The following is a 16,982-nucleotide window of genomic DNA, read 5'->3' on the forward strand; positions in this document are numbered from 1 at the left end:
ATGAGAGGTGTTGGGTTTGCGCCAGACATAGCGTTTTCCTTGATGGCCAAAAAGCTCAATTTTAGTCTCATCTCAGTACCTTCTTCCATATGTATGGGGAGTCTCCCACATGGCCTTTGGCGAAAACGTGTTTGCTTATTTTTTTCTTTAAGCAATGGCTTTTTTCTGGCCACTCTTCCGTAAAGCCCAGCTCTGTGGAGTGTACGGCTTAAAGTGGTCCTATGGACAGATACTCCAATCTCCGCCGTGGAGCTTTGCAGCTCCTTCAGGGTTATCTTTGGTATCTTTGTTGCCTCTCTGATTAATGCCTTCCTTGCCTGGTCTGTGAGTTTTGGTGGGCGGCCCTCTCTTGGCAGGTTTGTTGTGGTGCCATATTCTTTCCATTTTTTAATAATGGATTTAATGGTGCTCCGTGGGATGTTCAAAGTTTCTGATATTTTTTTATAACCCAACCCTGATCTGTACTTCTCCACAACTTTGTCCCTGACCTGTTTGGAGAGCTCCTTGGTCTTCATGGTGCCGCTTGCTTGGTGGTCCCCCTTTCTTAGTTGGTTGCACCAGATCTTATTTAGGGGCTTCATAGCAAAGGGGGTGAATACATATGCACGCACCACTTTTCCGTTATTTTTAATTGTATTTTCACTTCACCAATTTGGACTATTTTGTGTATGTCCATTACATAAAATCCAAATAAAAATCCATTTAAATTACAGGTTGTTATGCAACAAAATAGGAAAAACGCCAAGGGGGATGAATACTTTTGCAAGGCACTGTACACACATATATGAAATCCCACTCTGCCCTCCGACGAATCATCAAACAGGCAAAATGTCAATATAGGACTAAGATTGAATCCTACTACACCGGCTCCAACGCTCGTCGGATGTGGCAGGGCTTGCAAACGATTACGGACTACAAAGGGAAGCACAGCCACGAGCTGCCCAGTGACACCAGCCTACCAGACGAGCAAAATTACTACTATGCACGCTTCGAGAGAAGCAACACTGAAGCATGCATGAGGGCACCAGCTGTTCCAGACGACTGTGTGATCACACTCTCCGTAGCCGATGTGAGTAAGACCTTTAAACAGGTCAACATTCAAAAGACTGCAGGGCCAGACGGATTACTAGGACGTGTACTCTGAGCATGTAGTGACCAACTGGCAAGTGTCTTCACTGACATTATCAACCTGTCCCTGACCGAGTCTGTTATACCAACATGTTTCAAGCAGACCACCATAGTCCCTGTGCCCAAGAACACCAAGGTAACCTGCCTAAATGACTACCAACCCGTAGCACTCACGTCTGTAGCCACTAAGTGCTTTGAAAGGCTGGTCATGGCTCACATCAACATCATTATCCCAGAATCCCTAGACCCACTCCAATTTGCATACCGCCCCAACAGATCCACAGATAACGCAATCTCTATTGCACTCCACCCTGCCCTTCCCCACCTGGACAAAAGGAACACCTAAGTGAGAATGCTATTCATTGACTACAGCTCAGCGTTCAACACCATAGTGCCCTCAAAGCTCATCACTAAGCTAAGGACCCTGGGACTAAACACTTCCCTCTGCAACTGGATCCTGGACATCCTGACGGGCCGCTCCCAGGTGGTAAGGGAAGGTAACAACACATCTGCCACGCTGATCCTCAACACGGGGGCCCCTCAGGGGTGCGTGCTCAGTCCACTCCTGTACTCCCTGTTCACCCATGACTGCATGGCCAGGCACGACTCCAAAACCATCATTAAGTTTGCTGATGACACAACAATGGTAGGCCTGATCACCGACAACGATGAGACAGCCTATAGGGAGGAGGTCAGAGACCTGGCAGTGTGGTGCCAGGATAACAACCTCTCCCTCAACGTGATCAAGACAAAGGAGATTATTGTGGACTACAGGAATAGGAGGGCCGAGCATGCCCCCATTCTCATCGACGGGGCTGTAGTGGAGCAGGTTAAGAGCTTCAAGTTCCTTGGTGTCCACATCACCTACAAACTATCATGGTCCAAATACACGAAGACAGTCGTGAAGCGGGCATGACAATGCCTATTCCCCCTCAGGAGACTGAAAATATTTGGCATGGGTCCTCAGATCCTCAAAAAGTTATACAGCTGCACCATCAAGAGCATCCTTACTGGTTGCATCACCGCCTGGTATGGCAACTGCTCGGCCTCCGACTGCAAGGCACTACAGAGGGTAGTGCGTACGGCCCAGTATATCACTGGGACCAAGCTTCCTGCCATACAGGACCTCTATACCAGTCGGTGTCAGAGGAAGGTCCTACAAATATATGACCAGCCACCCTAGTCATAGACTGTTCTCTCTGCTACCGCATGGCAAGCGGTACCAGAGTGCCAAGTCTAGGTCCAAAAGGCTTCTTAACAGCTTCTACCCCCAAGCCATAAGACTCCTGAACAGCTAATGAAATGGCTACCCGGATTATTTGCATTGACCCTATGCATAGTCACTTTACCTCTACCTACATGTACATATTACCTCAATTACCTCAACTAACCTGTGCCCCTGCACATTGACTCTGTACCGGTACCCTCTGTATATAGCCTCGTTACTGTTATTTTAATGTTGCTCTTTAATTATTGTTTATTTTTCTATTTTCTTCTTTTTATTTTTTTACTTCAGTTTATTTTAGTAAATACTTTCTTAACACTTATTTTTCTTTAAAACTGCATTGTTGGTTAAGGGCTTGTAAGAAAGCATTTCACTGTAAGGTGTTGTATTTGGTGCAAAATTTGATTTGATTTGATATATTCATGCTACTCACACATCACAACTTCTGCTACCAGACTCTTATTTTGATTGTTAAACACTCCACAATTTAAACACTTGCCCGCGAATCACCCCTTCCCCAATATTATGTGTAAATATTGGACTATAAATTGTGCCTTCCTGTATTATACTTCTATTCTACTGAGCCATTTACTTTATGTTCGTATTCTTATCTGTTATTATTTCTTATTGCATTGTTAATTAATCTTGAAACACTAACCTCCTTGGTTCAGCACCTCTCTTCTGTAAGCTCCGCCCTTGGAGGTCTTCTTTTTCACTCGTGACTTCTGGCCAGGGGGAGTGTGTGTGTTGTCTGCTGGGGAGGGCAGAGCTCTTACTGTAGGTCAGCCAGAGAGTACCAAAAAATTACTATAAAGGTAAAGGGGTTATGTGTCCTTTGAAGCAAATAACAACATTGCAATGTCTTATGTAATTTCAGCTCTTTGTTTAGGTATTACGAATTACATTAATTACATACCGGATATAAATAAAACATAATTTTCTGTGTGTGTTGTGTGTGCGTGCGTGTGTGTGTGCGTGCATGTACGTACATATACTGTATCTTAATTTGACCCAGTTTCTCTCCCAGGAAAATAATCCTGCAAATCAAGTCTGATATTTTAATGTGGAAATTGCTAACTTTAGAAGCCTTTTTAAGCCTTGAATACACTACAAGTTTGCATTTCCTGCTGTGCAGGAACATTCCTGAAACAACAGGATGATTCAATTAGGATACAGCATCTGTATGGATGTGTATATGCACATCTGTGTGTGGTACATTCACTCGTGTGTGTTTGTGCAGAGCGGTAAGCATCACTGACCAGGTGTGGTGGAGCTGACATTGTCAGCACTCAGCGTTGCCCCCTGGCTGAGGTCACGGCGATGGGCCGAGCCATTGCGGATCGGCGTGCCCCCCTCGGAGCCCTCACCGTGCTGCTGGGCTGAGAGGTTGGGGTTGGACTGGGTGAGGGGAGGGCTGGGCGCCCGGGGCACTGGGACGGGACCACAAGGTAACCTACTGTATAATGGCAAAGAAAGAGAGGGTGGTTAGCAATAGCAATTACATACTTTTATTACATTACACAATTGAACTATTGTTTTGTTCATTTGAGGGAGAGATTTTACTGCAAATATCATGAGTATTGTGCTATCTGCTGTTAATGACATTGGGCAATTACCATACCAAAGCATTAATTGCTTTATTAGTCTATGTTATTACCACATCATTCATCTGAACAAGAGGGTATTCAATGCTATCCCCATTTGTATGGCTACAGTGTCTACCTGTACATACATGATGTGACTTTTAGAATTTGACTATGTTTTGTTTTGTTAGGCTGTGTCTTGTCATGTCATACCGTGCTAGATGCTGCCCGTCATTGTGGTGAAGGCGTGCTGTGTCGTGGGGTGGATGGTGGCTCTCCTCTCGGGGCGATGGCGTGAGAGTGGCGGTGGACTGGTGACTGTAGGAGGTGGTGGGGGACGAGGCGCCACCCCTGAGGGGAGGGGCGGGACCATCCTCACAACCCTCGGTCAGATAGGTCCTCTCTGGAAGGGGCGGGCACCACTCTTCCTCATCAGACCTGGGAAGGAGGAGAAAGAGGAGGAGAGGGTCAGAAAAGGTTTATAACCATTCAATTAACTTTTTCCATAGGTTCACTTTAGACAGAGTAGGATGCCGTGGCCCCTAGGAACACTGATCTATGGTCAGGGGGGATGTGCATACATGCGTATGTGTAGACCATGGAGGAAATGGGCAAGGCCAGGGAGTTAGGTAATGTCATGAGGCCAACGTTCCTCTCAGCTAGCCACAGGGGCTAACTCAAAGGTTAACGGCATTAACTCAGGTTCATCACCAATCTCTGCTAACGGCTATCAGCTGCATGGGGCTAGATTGAGTGGTGCATGAGAAGGCTGCTGAATGATTATTTTGTTCTGGTGACCCGGAGAGAAGAACATGAGAAGGGGAACTGGCTAAAGTAGGCTAATGTCATTAGCTAACAGGGTCAATGTGTGAGATAGGGTTGGGACTTGGGAATAGTGGCTAAATTGCTAACTGCCTGCTAGCGTCTTGGCTAGAGCCAATGTAATCTAGCTGTCAGAAATGGTTAGAGATAGAAGTTCGTAAGCCTCATGCCTGCTTCAGTTGAGCTGCTAGCCTAGCCTATTCAGGTGGAGTGAATGGCAGTTAGGAGCGATAACTGAATGGTCCCCTTGCTAAACCTTCATGATTACTGACTTGCTGGCCTTGACAATATTGTCTTATATGTGTGTAGGCGAATGTGTGTGTATTCATTTTGCAGTGTGACAGTAATGTGGTTCAGCAGGGAACTGGAAGAAAAGGTGCATTGAGGTCCAGAGCTCGTACGGGGTTAATAATAATATGCCATTTAGCAGGCGCTTTTGTCCAAAGCGACTTACAGTCATGCGTGCATACATTTTTGTGTATGGGTGGTCCCGGGGATCGAACCCACTACCTTGGCGTTACAAGCGCCGTGCTCTACCAGCTGAGCTACAGAGGACCACAGAGAGAGACCAAAGGGGAGTCTGTCCTGTCAGACAGATAGGCAATGTTAGGCTAATGTAATTAACCTCCGCACAAAACCATGGCCCAGAACTATTTGTTAGTAGGGCCTGAGAGTGCAGAGACAAGGGCCAGGAAAAAGAGAGCAAGTCAGAGGCCCATACTTCTATAGGACAGTATAGTAAGTAGCCTTGCATGAGCCAAAACGGCTCATAGGAGCAGGAGCCTATCTCCTGCTTCTGTAGCATGAGGCAGCTTGATGTACAAGTACACCCCCGGTACAGGACACTAGTCTATCGTGGGGCCTTACCCCCAATCTATCTCCTTAATGCTGAGTGCCAAGCAGAGACACATCAGGTCCTATAAAGAATGTCCATAGAGGGTATATGAGAGATCTACTGTACCTTAATCAATCAGTATTAACTTCAACTTAGCAAGAAGATGGTGTAATCATCGGTGTGTGTTGTGCCAGGCAGCATAAGTGTGTGTGTGTGTGTGCATGTGTACACGCTTATGTATATTTATATGCGTGTGTGTGTGCGCGTGCATGCGTGCTCACCCTAGCTCCATGTCCTCATGGTCATCTATGGGCAAATCCTCCACCATACACTCCTCCAGCTCCCCAAAGGAGGGGGGCGGGGGTAGGGCTTCAGTCCAGTTCATAGAAGGGGTCTTCACCGCCTTGCCCATGGACTTCTGCTTGGGTTTACCTGCACATAGACACACAAAGAGTTGTTTTAGTGCTGTACAGTGGGAAGACTTGGTCCTAAGGTCTCTAAATACATTTTTATACACTTGAAAAGGGTATACATGTATATCACAAACATAACTAGAAGTCCCTCGTAATTTTTGGAGGCATGCATATGTGTTCTTGAAAAAGAAAAGGAGAGCCGTACACTCAAGGAGTTCAGATGCAATAATTTAATAACAACGTTTCTTTCGATAGCCAAGCTGTCTTCATCAGGGTATAAATGACAAACACTGCGGGTCACTAGTTTAGGATGTGGAACGCTGTGGTCGGGAGAGGTTGTGTTTTCTCTAGCAGGAGGTAAGCTTGAGGTAAGCTTGGCTTCTTATATGGTGTTGAGTAAAGCTTAAACCATGCATTTGATCGTAGGTAGGTAGTTGTAGTTAGGTATTGTAGGTAGTTTATTTAGGTAGTTATTGTAGGTTTCCGTAGGTAATTATTGTAGGTAAGTATTGTTTACGGCGGAGCCCGGAGAAAGCACGAGGCTAGCTAGCTAGCTAGCGGGTAGCTACTGGTAACGTTTAACAACGGTGGAGAGTTGTTTCCAATGTTAATGTGCTAGCTAGCCAACGTTTAATTTTTGCTGCGTTATGAAAGGAACTAGACACGGACACGAATTATCTGTTTAGTGTGTTAACACACTATTGGTAGTTTGTTGTAACCAAGTATTGGTGCTAAACTGTGTGTTATTGGATGCTAGCATGCTAGTTAGCTATGGCGTCATAGTTAGGCATCGTGGGCTGTTGTGGGTAGTTACTGTAGGTTAGCATTGTTTTTCGGCGGTGCCGGGTATAGCACGAAGCTAGCTAGCTAGCCGTTCTTCAAACAAAGTCAACACAGTGGCCATTGCTAGCTAGCCAACACGACCAGCTAACTGTACTGTAGTAGCTAAATACAATATACTTATGCTAGCTAGCCAACGTTTAATTATTGCTGCGTTATGAAAGGAACTAGACACGGACACGAATGATCTGTTTAGTGTGTTAACACACTATTGGTAGTCTGTTGTAACCAAGTATTGGTGCTAAACTGTGTGTTATTGGATGCTAGCATGCTAGTTAGCTATGGTGTCATAGTTAGGCATCGTGGGCTGTTGTGGGTAGTTACTGTAGGTTGGCATTGTCTTCGGTGTAGCACGAAGCTAGCTAGCTAGACGTTTTTCGAACAGAGTCAACACAGTAGCCATTGTGTGCTGTACTGTGGCAGCTAAATACAATATATTTGTGCTAAGCTAGCCAACGTTGAATTATTGCTGCGTTATGAAAGGAACTAGACACGGACACAAATTATCTGCTTAGTGTGTTAACACACTATTGGTGGTTTGTTGTGACCAAGTGTTGGTGCTAAACTGTGTGTTATTGGATGCTAGCATGCTAGTTAGCTATGGTGTCATAGTTAGCTAGCTGAATAAAGTGGGTTGAGTCTACTCCTTTAAACATTGAACCGCTGTGGTTCACAACAATTCTGATTTCTAAAGGTGGAAGTTGGGAGAGTTTTTGTTCGGGTGGTTCAGTGAAACAATTATAGTTTCTGAGGTGGAAGTTTTGGTGAGAGAGGCCCTGCTCTCTCTTCTTCCAGATGTTTAGTTCATTTCATTCCGATCTCCTCTGCATTATTGTAGCCATTTGCTACAGCCTGTCAACTATGCCTCTGCCTATCCCTGTTCTCTCCTCTCTGCACAGGCTACACAAACGCCTCACACCGCGTGGCTGCTGCCTCTCTAACCTGGTGGTCCCTGCACGCACCCCACACCTGGAGTTCCAGGTCTCAGGCAGCCTCTGGAACTGCCGTTCTGCTGCCAACAAAGCTGACTTCATCCCAGCCTATGCTAACCTCCAGTCCCTCGACTTCCTGGCGCTGACGGAAACATGGATTACCACTGAAAACACTGCTACTCCTACTGCTCTCTCCTCGTCTGACCATGTGTTCTCGCATACCCCGAGAGCATCTGGTCAGAGGGGTGGTGGCACAGGAATCCTCATCTCTCCCAAGTGGACATTCTCAATTTTTCCCCTAACCCACCTGTCTATCTCCTCATTTGAATTCCATGCTGTCACAGTCACTAGCCCATTTAAGCTTAATATCCTTGGCATCTATCGCCCTCCAGGTTCCCTTGGAGAGTTCATCAATGAGCTTGACGCCTTGATAAGTTCCTTTCCTGAGGATGGCTCACCCCTCACAGTTTTGGGGGATTTCAACCTCCCTATGTCCACATTTGACTCATTTCTCTCTGCCTCCTTCTTTCCACTCCTCTCCTCTTTTGACCTCACCCTCTCACCGTCCCCCCCTACTCACAAGGCAGGCAATACGCTTGACCTTATCTTTACTAGATGCTGCTCTTCTACTAATCTCACTGCAACTCCCCTCCATGTCTCCGACCACTACTTTGTTTCCTTTTCTCTCTCGCTCTCCTCCAACACTACTCACTCTGCCCCTACACAGATGGTAATGCGCCGCCGCAACCTTCGCTCTCTCTCTCCCACTACTCTCTCCTCTTCCATCCTATCATCTCTTCCCTCTGCTCATTCCTTCTCCCTCCAATCTCCTGATTCTGCCTCCTCAACCCTCCTCTCCTCCCTTTCTGCATCCTTTGACTCTCTGTGTCCCCTATCCTCCCGGCCGGCTCGGTCCTCCCCTCCAGCTCCGTGGCTTGATGACTCATTGCGAGCTCACAGAACAGAGCTCCGGGCAGCGGAGCGGAAATGGAAGAAAACTAAACTCCCCGCCGACCTGGCATCTTTTCACTCCCTCCTCTCTACATTTTCTTCATCTGTTTCTGCTGCTAAGGCCACTTTCTACCACTCTAAATTCCAAGCATCTGCCTCTAACCCTAGGAAGCTCTTTGCCACATTTTCCTCCCTCCTGAATCCCCCCCCCCCCCCCCTCTCTCTCTGTGGATGACTTCGTCAACCACTTTGAAAAGAAGGTTGACGACATCCGATCCTCGTTTGTTAAGTCTAATGACACTGCTGGTCCTACTCACACTGCCCTACCCTATGCTTTGACTTCTTTCTCCCCTCTCTCTCCAGATAAAATCCTGCGACTTGTGACTGCAGGCCGCCCAACAACCTGCCCGCTTGACCCCATCCCCTCCTCTCTTCTCCAGACCATCTCCGGTGACCTTCTCCCCTACCTCACCTCGCTGATCAACTCATCCTTGACCGCTGGCCATGTCCCTTCCGTCTTCAAGAGAGCGAGAGTTGCTCCCCTTCTCAAAAAACCAACACTCGATCCCACTGATGTCAACAACTACAGACCAGTATCCCTTCTTTCTTTTCTTTCCAAAACTATTGAGCGTGCCGTCTTTAGCCAACTCTCTTGCTATCTCTCTCAGAATGACCTTCTTGATCCAAACCAGTCAGGTTTCAGGACTGGTCATTCAACTGAGACTGCTCTTCTCTGTGTCACGGAGGCTCTCCGCACTGCTAAAGCTAACTCTCTCTCCTCTGCTCTTGTCCTTCTAGACCTGTCTGCTGCCTTTGATACTGTGAACCATCAGATCCTCCTCTCCACCCTCTCCGAGCTGGGCATCTCCGGCGCGGCTCACTCCTGGATTGCGTCCTACCTGACCGGTCGCTCCTACCAAGTGGCGTGGCGAGAAGCTGTCTCCGCACCACGTGCTCTCACCACTGGTGTCCCCCAGGGCTCAGTTCTAGGCCCTCTCCTTTTCTCCCTATACACCAAGTCACTTGGCTCTGTCATATCCTCACATGGCCTCTCCTATCATTGCTATGCTGACGATACACAACTAATCTTCTCCTTTCCCCCTTCTGATAACCAGGTGGCGAATCGCATCTCTGCATGTCTGGCAGACATATCAGTATGGATGACGGATCACCACCTCAAGCTGAACCCTGGCAAGACGGAGCTGCTCTTCCTCCCGGGGAAGGACTGCCTGTTCCATGATCTCGCCATCACGGTTGACAACTCCGTTGTGTCCTCCTCCCAGAGTGCGAAGAGCCTTGGCGTGACCCTGGACAACACCCTGTCGTTCTCCGCTAACATCAAGGCGGTGACCCGCTCCTGCAGGTTCATGCTCTACAACATTCGGAGAGTACGACCCTGCCTTACACAGGAAGCGGCACAGGTCCTAATCCAGGCACTTGTCATCTCCCGTCTGGATTACTGCAACTCGCTGTTGGCTGGCCTCCCTGCCTGTGCCATTAAACCCCTACAACTCATCCAGAACGCCGCAGCCCGTCTGGTGTTCAACCTTCCCAAGTTCTCTCACGTCACCCCCCTCCTCCGCACACTCCACTGGCTTCCAGTTGAAGCTCGCATCCGTTACAAGACCATGGTGCTTGCCTATGGAGCAGTGAGGGGAACGGCACCTCTGTACCTTCGGGCTCTGATCAGTCCCTACACCCAAACGAGGGCATTGCGTTCATCCACCTCTGGCCTGCTGGCTCCCCTTCCTCTGCGGAAGCATAGTTCCCGCTCAGCCCAGTCAACACTGTTCGCTGCTCTGGCACCCCAATGGTGGAACAAGCTCCCTCACGACGCCAGGACAGCGGAGTCACTCACCACCTTCCGGAGACATTTGAAACCCCACCTCTTTAAGGAATACCTGGGATAGGATAAAGTAATCCTTCTACCCCCCCAAAAAAAAATTTGTAAAGTGGTTATCCCACTGGCTATAGGGTGAATGCACCAATTTGTGAGTCGCTCTGGATAAGAGCGTCTGCTAAATGACGTAAATGTGCCCTTGAGCAAGGCACTTAACCCTAATTGCTCCTGTAAGTCGTTCTGGATAAGAGCGTCTGCTAAATGACTAAAATGTAAATGTATATAGAGTTTGAAAGGACACACACAGGTGTATGTAATCATGGCCGGCTGTGGCTTTATTTCAATGGTCGATTCACAGATATAAATAGAACATTTTAAAAAGCATGAATGGATAACATACGATCATAGATACAATTTGGTTACATAGTGTCACGCCCTGACGTATGGAACTCTTGTTTGTTTAGTCAGGGTGTGGAAATCTATGTGATGTATATCTATGTTTAGGATCTAGGTTGTGTTTCTATGTTTGGCCAGGTGTGATTCCCAATCAGAGACAGCTGTCGCTCGTTGTCTCTGATTGGGTATCATACTTAAGTAGCCTGTTTGCCTACCTTAGTTGTGGGATCTTGTTCCGTGTTTGGCTTGTATGTGTATAGCCTGAGGACTTCACGTTACGTTGTTTCTTGTTTTGTTTATTGAGTTAAATAAACATGTATGCTTTTCACGCTGCACCTTGGTCTGACCCGTCTCTCAACGACCGTGACACATAGGCCTACTAACATTATATACAATGGATAGCAAAAACACGTGCTCCACTAAGGCAGTTATTTCTATTATAACTTGTCCTTGTGGTAAAAAAATTGTGGGCAAAACTAAGCGCGAACTAAAAGTAAGAATCTCTGCGCATCGTAGCACCATTAGGTGCAAAAACTTGACGTACCCAGTTGCGGCCCACTTTTTGGAAGCTAACCACTATTTCGTCCCTTCGCTATATCGACATTGAACACGTCACCCTCCCTAGGAGAGGGGGTGACCTTGAAAATGTATTGTTAAATGAGAGGCCGCCTGGATCTTTCATTTAAAGACCCTTGCTCCCCTTGGTCTTAATGTAAAGTTTGATATGAAGCCATTCTTGTGATTATTGTGTTTTTGATATCCATTGTACATAATTTGTAAATCGACCAATGAAATAAAGCCACAGCCGGCCATGATTACAGACACCTGTGTGTGTGTCCTTTCAAACTCTATATAAAACTAGTGACCCGCAGTGTTTGTCATTATACCCTGATGAAGACAGCTTGGCTGTCGAAACTTTGTTATTAAATTATTGTATCTGAGCTCCTAGAGTTTGCGGCTCTCGTTTTATTTTTCAAGTCTTCTACTCCGCTAGCCAGCACCTCGCCTAACCAGGTGTGCGTTTTTTCCGCCTCCAGATGAATCAGTTACACCAATTTACAGTAGGTTAGCTCCCGCTATGTCTCTTGTTGCTAGCTAGTAGGTACCATAATGCTGTTCTATGGCTCCAAAAATGTCAAAATGCCTCCAGTTATTATGTGAAACTTTTTTGGGAATGTTGCTTTGGGTTCTTGGTGCCCTACCTTGAACCATACCATGGGAAACACAATCTTAAACACAGTCTTACCGCTGTCCGTCCTGCAGCGGTCGGGCTGGGCGTACTGGGAGGAGGGTCCGGCGGGCTGGGTGATCCAGTGGCCGCCATCTTGCTCTGTGGGGCTGTGAGACCCCTGGAGCGCCTGGTTGGTGAAGGGCATGATTGGAGTGCTGGCGTAGGGCGTGGTGGAGGAGTAGGGGCTGTTAAAGCTGCGTAGGTCCTCGGCGGTGGGGTCAATGGTGCTGTAGATCGGGCCTTCGGTGGAATCGCCCGTGCTGTACTTCTCTGTCTGGTTCAGGTAGATGGATATACCCGCTTCTGGTGCCGAGGGGGGTCAGAGGTGAGAGGTCAGATTCAGGTGAGAGGTCATCTTCTTTTGTCATTTGATTTATGGTTATAAGAGGATTTATAGATATTTAACTGCAGAGTTAGTGTCAAAGTTGATATGTGAGCTACAGTTACCATGACATATACAGGATGCACTATTTGGTAAAGCAAAATAAAAATGTTTTAATAATAATTCAACCTGTTGTGTTTTCCAGAAGTGCTTGAATTCAGCCCCATGTCTGCCGTACAAGTTGATGTCACATGAGATGATGGAAACTATACATTCAGACTTCTTCAAAGACTGAGGGAAGATCTCAATTGCATACTCCTTGCATCCTCTCTTCTCTCTCCTTGTCTTCTTCTCAAAACCCATTGGATGAGAAAGCCAGAGGTCCCTCCCCTCTGACCTTCTCCTCCAATGGGTTTTCACAAGGAGGCAAGGAGAGAGAAGAGAGGATGCAATGAGTATGCAATTTGAAAAAATCTCCCTGAGACTACACAAAAGGCATTGTAGAGATAATCCCTGGTTGTGCACAAAACAAACTGACCGCTGTGAGCAGGATCATGCTGTGTCTCATACCATTGTAGTATCTCTCTGCAGTGTCATGTTTGGAGGTGCAGCAGTTGACGGCCTCTTTGCCACTGTGGACCAGGTCGGTGGTGGGCCAGGAGTCTGCCAGCCACGGGTAGTTGCCCATGTTGCCACCCAGCATGCCAGGCCTAAAACATAATAAAACACACACTATGATCATATCTGATGCCAATCCACAGCTTTGTTCTCATCACTTTACTAAAAGAAGACTAGTAATAAGAATGGGGAAGTCTCCTTGAAATAACAGAAACAGGGATCCTTACCTTCCATTGAGTCCAGATGCCTCTCCATGTGGAAAGCCAACTGCAGAAGAAAGGAAACGTGCATTCAGGTGTGAATGGCAAGGTAAAATACAGTAAGGCATGGGTGGTGGACATAATGTCATATGGTACAGTTGCACTCTAATATATTGTCACCCTTGTACGTTATAAAAATAATTCACTGAAATCCTGAAGTATTTTAAGTTTAAAATAGCAGCCTATTGTAAAGTGCAGTAGAATACTTGATATGGTAAGTCCCGTGTAGCTCAGTTGGTAGAGCATGGCGCTTGCAACGCCAGGGTTGTGGGTTCGATTCCCACGGGGGACCAGTATGAAAAATAAATAAATGTATGCACTCACTAACTGTAAGTCGCTCTGGATAAGAGCGTCTGCTAAATGACTAAAATGTAAAATGTAAGGTTGGTTATATTACAACATGCTTCTTTGATAAGTGGTAAAGTAACATTAAGTGTTGTATAAAGAGTGCATCAAATAAAGTGTGTAAAGTACCTGCAGGTGTGTAGTTGAACGATGCGGTATAGTGATTCAGCTCCTTCCTCTTCTTGCGGCGGCAGTAGATCCACATGCTGAAACTCATGAGGATGACCCAGCAGGCCCCGCCGATCCCAGCGATGAACGCCGGCTGCTTCACCACGTCAGTGATCTGCTCGGCCAGGCTCAGGCTGCCCTCATCACCGTCCTCGCCCTCACTGGTACCGGGCACTGAAGGTGCCTCCGCTGGCAGCTCTGAGGGAGAGCGGCAAGTAAGTGAGAAGTTTGATTGATATTTTGATTTTCAGACATTTGCCCTGTAAGTACTGTATTATAACCATCATTTTCCACGTAATACTGCATGGTTTGAGTACTGTGTATGCCAAAATTGTATGTGTTATAAACCAAATGATGAATGGCAAAACATTTAATCTTCCACACCTCAGAACTGTGTGTAAAGTTAGAATCAGGCTTGTTGGCCTCATGGCAACAATACAACATTTGATTCTAAGTTGTACACAGACTCTAAGCATGCTTAACACATGAATATGATGCTACTGTAACGCTTAACAATAATTTCAGTAATTTTTGCTTCCCTCATTACGGTTCCACTAAATCTTATACTATCTCCTTGATATCCCGGAACTGAAATGTCTAATTCTGCTAGCTTGTGGTTCTGCGGGGACTCACTAATGAGGATGGACACAGGCTGGCTGTGGGTGCCCACTCCTGCGCTGGTCACTGCTGCCACCTCCACCTGGTACAAGATACCTGGCAGCAGCCCCTTGAGCACAGTGGAGAGGAAGGTGCCATCTACGGTGGTGTTGATGTGGTAGCGGGTCTGGGTGTCGTTGCCTACACACCACACCTGTTGTTGGTTGGAGGATGGTGATTGGTGTAAGAGATAGAAGAGGTCAAATTCATGGTGTCCATATTAGGACTGCCTGTTGTGACTTTGAGGCAGTCCTAATATGGACACGATATATTTTACAGTCCTGTTTGAGCTGGTGTTTACATGGTATTTAGTTATTTAGTAAATAAATAAAAAATTGGTAACTATGGGTACGTTCTGGTACTGGCTTTGAAAAATTCAAAACAATTCATAGCTACTCCTTATTTCCAATTACTTGTTTTAATGAATCCCAAAGAAATCATTATAATGATGTAACTTTTATTATGTGCTTTTTATTTTATCATGTTATTTCTAAGTAAATACCACCCGTACGGATGGTTGTCATTGGATTGATCCAATCATGATATCGTCTTCTCTGGTTCAGTCAGCCTACCTTGTACTCCTGGATGATTCCATTCTGCATCTCGGCGGGGGGAGGCTCCCAGGAGACACTAATGCTGGAGCTGTTGCTCAGCTTCACTGTAACCACAGTGACTGCTTTGGGAGGGGCGCTCGGGACTGCAGGGAAAGAAGGAAGATCAAGTGGTGAAAAAACCCAACTCCCTGTTGACATAGAACAAAATAAATAGGGGCATTTGGTAAGATAGCAAAAATATGATTAGAGTTTGATGAAAATGGCAGACTCCATGAAATGCCATCAAATGCCATGAAGTGGTTATTGGACTAAACAGTGCACCGTCTTCATAACAGGATGTGAAGGTCACACGTGTTGGGAATTGCAATCCAGTTGAGACTGAATTGCTTTTGACTTCTCAAAGATGTGACTGACCAATCAATCGCACTTTCAAAACCTTTAAAAAAAAACGTCTTACCCACTATTCCCTCCATTATGGACATAGGCTATCTTAAGTATACGCTGTCCATATTAGGACAGCTGTCACGACTTCCGCCGAAGCTGCTCCTCTCCTTGTTCGGTCAGGCGGGGAATATGCCTGGAGTCTTTGAGCGGGTCCCAGAGCATTCCAACATATTAGCCAGCTTGGGCGAAGCGATGGATCGGGTTCTCCAGGCCGTCCAGCGCCTGGAGAGGAGAGGACCCGACCCTGCGGAACCAGCTGAGTGACCAGATCCAGCCACCCACACACCAGCACCCAGAGGTATTCACATGTCTCGACCGAGGGAATACGACGGGACAGCGGCCCGCTGCCAGGGTTTCCTCCTGCAGCTGGACCTCTATTTCAACACCATCAGCCCTGCTCCATCGGATCGGGAGAAGGTGTCCGCCCTCGTCTCCTGTCTCTCGGGGAAAGCCCTGGAGTGGGCCAACTGGGAAAAGCCCTGGAGTGGGCCAACGCGGTCTGGAGTGAAAGAGGAGACGCTTTGGACAACTACGGAGAGTTTGATCTGGTCCATCTGAGGCAGGGGACGAGGACCGTGCAAGACTTTGCCCTGGAGTTTAGAACTCTAGCGGCTGGGTCCGGGTGGAACGAGCGGGCCCTCATCGACCACTTCCGATGCAGCCTGCGTGAGGACGTCCGAAGGGAGCTAGCCTGCCGGGATACAACGTTGACCTTCAACCAACTGGTGGACATGGCCATCCGGTTGGACAACCTGCTGGCTTCGAGAGGACATCCTGGAAGGGGCCTGCCAGTTTCACCCCCCTTCAACCCGGATCACGTTCCGATGGAGCTGGGTGGTGCAGTGTTCCGGGAGAACGGAGGACGAGAGATCCAGTGTCACTCTTGTGGCAAGAGAGGGCATCCTACTGCACAATGCCGTACGGGTTGATGAATGCTCCATCAGTCTTCCAGTCCTTTGTGAACGAGGTGTTTCGGAACATGCTTGGTCGCGGTGTGGTAGTCTACATCAATGACATCCTGGTGTATTCCGCTACGCGCGCCGAGCATGTGTCCCTGGTTCGCAGAGTGCTTGGCCGACTGTTGGAGCATGACCTGTATGCCAAGGCTGAAAAATGTCTGTTCTTACAACAATCCGTCTCCTTCCTCGGATACCACATCACCACCTCAGGTGTGGAGATGGAGGGAGACCGCATTTCAGCCATGCGTAATTGGCCGACTGCAACCACGGTAAAGGAGGTGCAGCGCTTCATTGGCTTTTCCAATTACTATCTGAGGTTTATCTGGGGCTTTGGCAAGGTCGCATCCCCCATCACCTCTCTGTTGAAGGGTGGGCTGTCCCGGCTCCGCTGGTCTGCTGAGGCTGACAGGGCTTTCAGTAAACTGAGGGCTCTGTTCACCTCAGCCCAGGTACTGGCCC

At 47.4% G+C, this 16,982-nt stretch overlaps 1 protein-coding gene across 4 annotated transcripts in view; it reads right to left on the minus strand.

Moving 5' to 3' along the window:
- The window catches only part of LOC121573943 (roundabout homolog 2-like), a 138,488-nt gene that overhangs the window by 13,200 nt on the left and 108,306 nt on the right, over positions 1-16,982 (minus strand). For 2 of the 4 annotated variants that reach the window (XM_045212472.1, XM_045212471.1), the window contains 10 exons: positions 15,139-15,263; positions 14,543-14,720; positions 13,871-14,107; positions 13,364-13,403; positions 13,089-13,228; positions 12,212-12,499; positions 5,875-6,025; positions 4,150-4,374; positions 3,613-3,809; positions 3,012-3,128 (listed from right to left, as the gene is read on the minus strand). In XM_045212472.1, the coding sequence (XP_045068407.1) occupies positions 3,012-3,128; positions 3,613-3,809; positions 4,150-4,374; positions 5,875-6,025; positions 12,212-12,499; positions 13,089-13,228; positions 13,364-13,403; positions 13,871-14,107; positions 14,543-14,720; positions 15,139-15,263 (1,698 nt within the window). Of the gene's footprint in view, positions 1-3,011; positions 3,129-3,612; positions 3,810-4,149; positions 4,375-5,874; positions 6,026-12,211; positions 12,500-13,088; positions 13,229-13,363; positions 13,404-13,870; positions 14,108-14,542; positions 14,721-15,138; positions 15,309-16,982 lie in introns of all 4 variants that reach the window. The other 2 variants (XM_045212470.1, XM_045212469.1) reach the window with 1 other exon arrangement.

This window comes from Coregonus clupeaformis, unplaced genomic scaffold (genome assembly GCF_020615455.1).
Source record: "Coregonus clupeaformis isolate EN_2021a unplaced genomic scaffold, ASM2061545v1 scaf0016, whole genome shotgun sequence".
Lineage (NCBI taxonomy): Eukaryota > Metazoa > Chordata > Actinopteri > Salmoniformes > Salmonidae > Coregonus > Coregonus clupeaformis.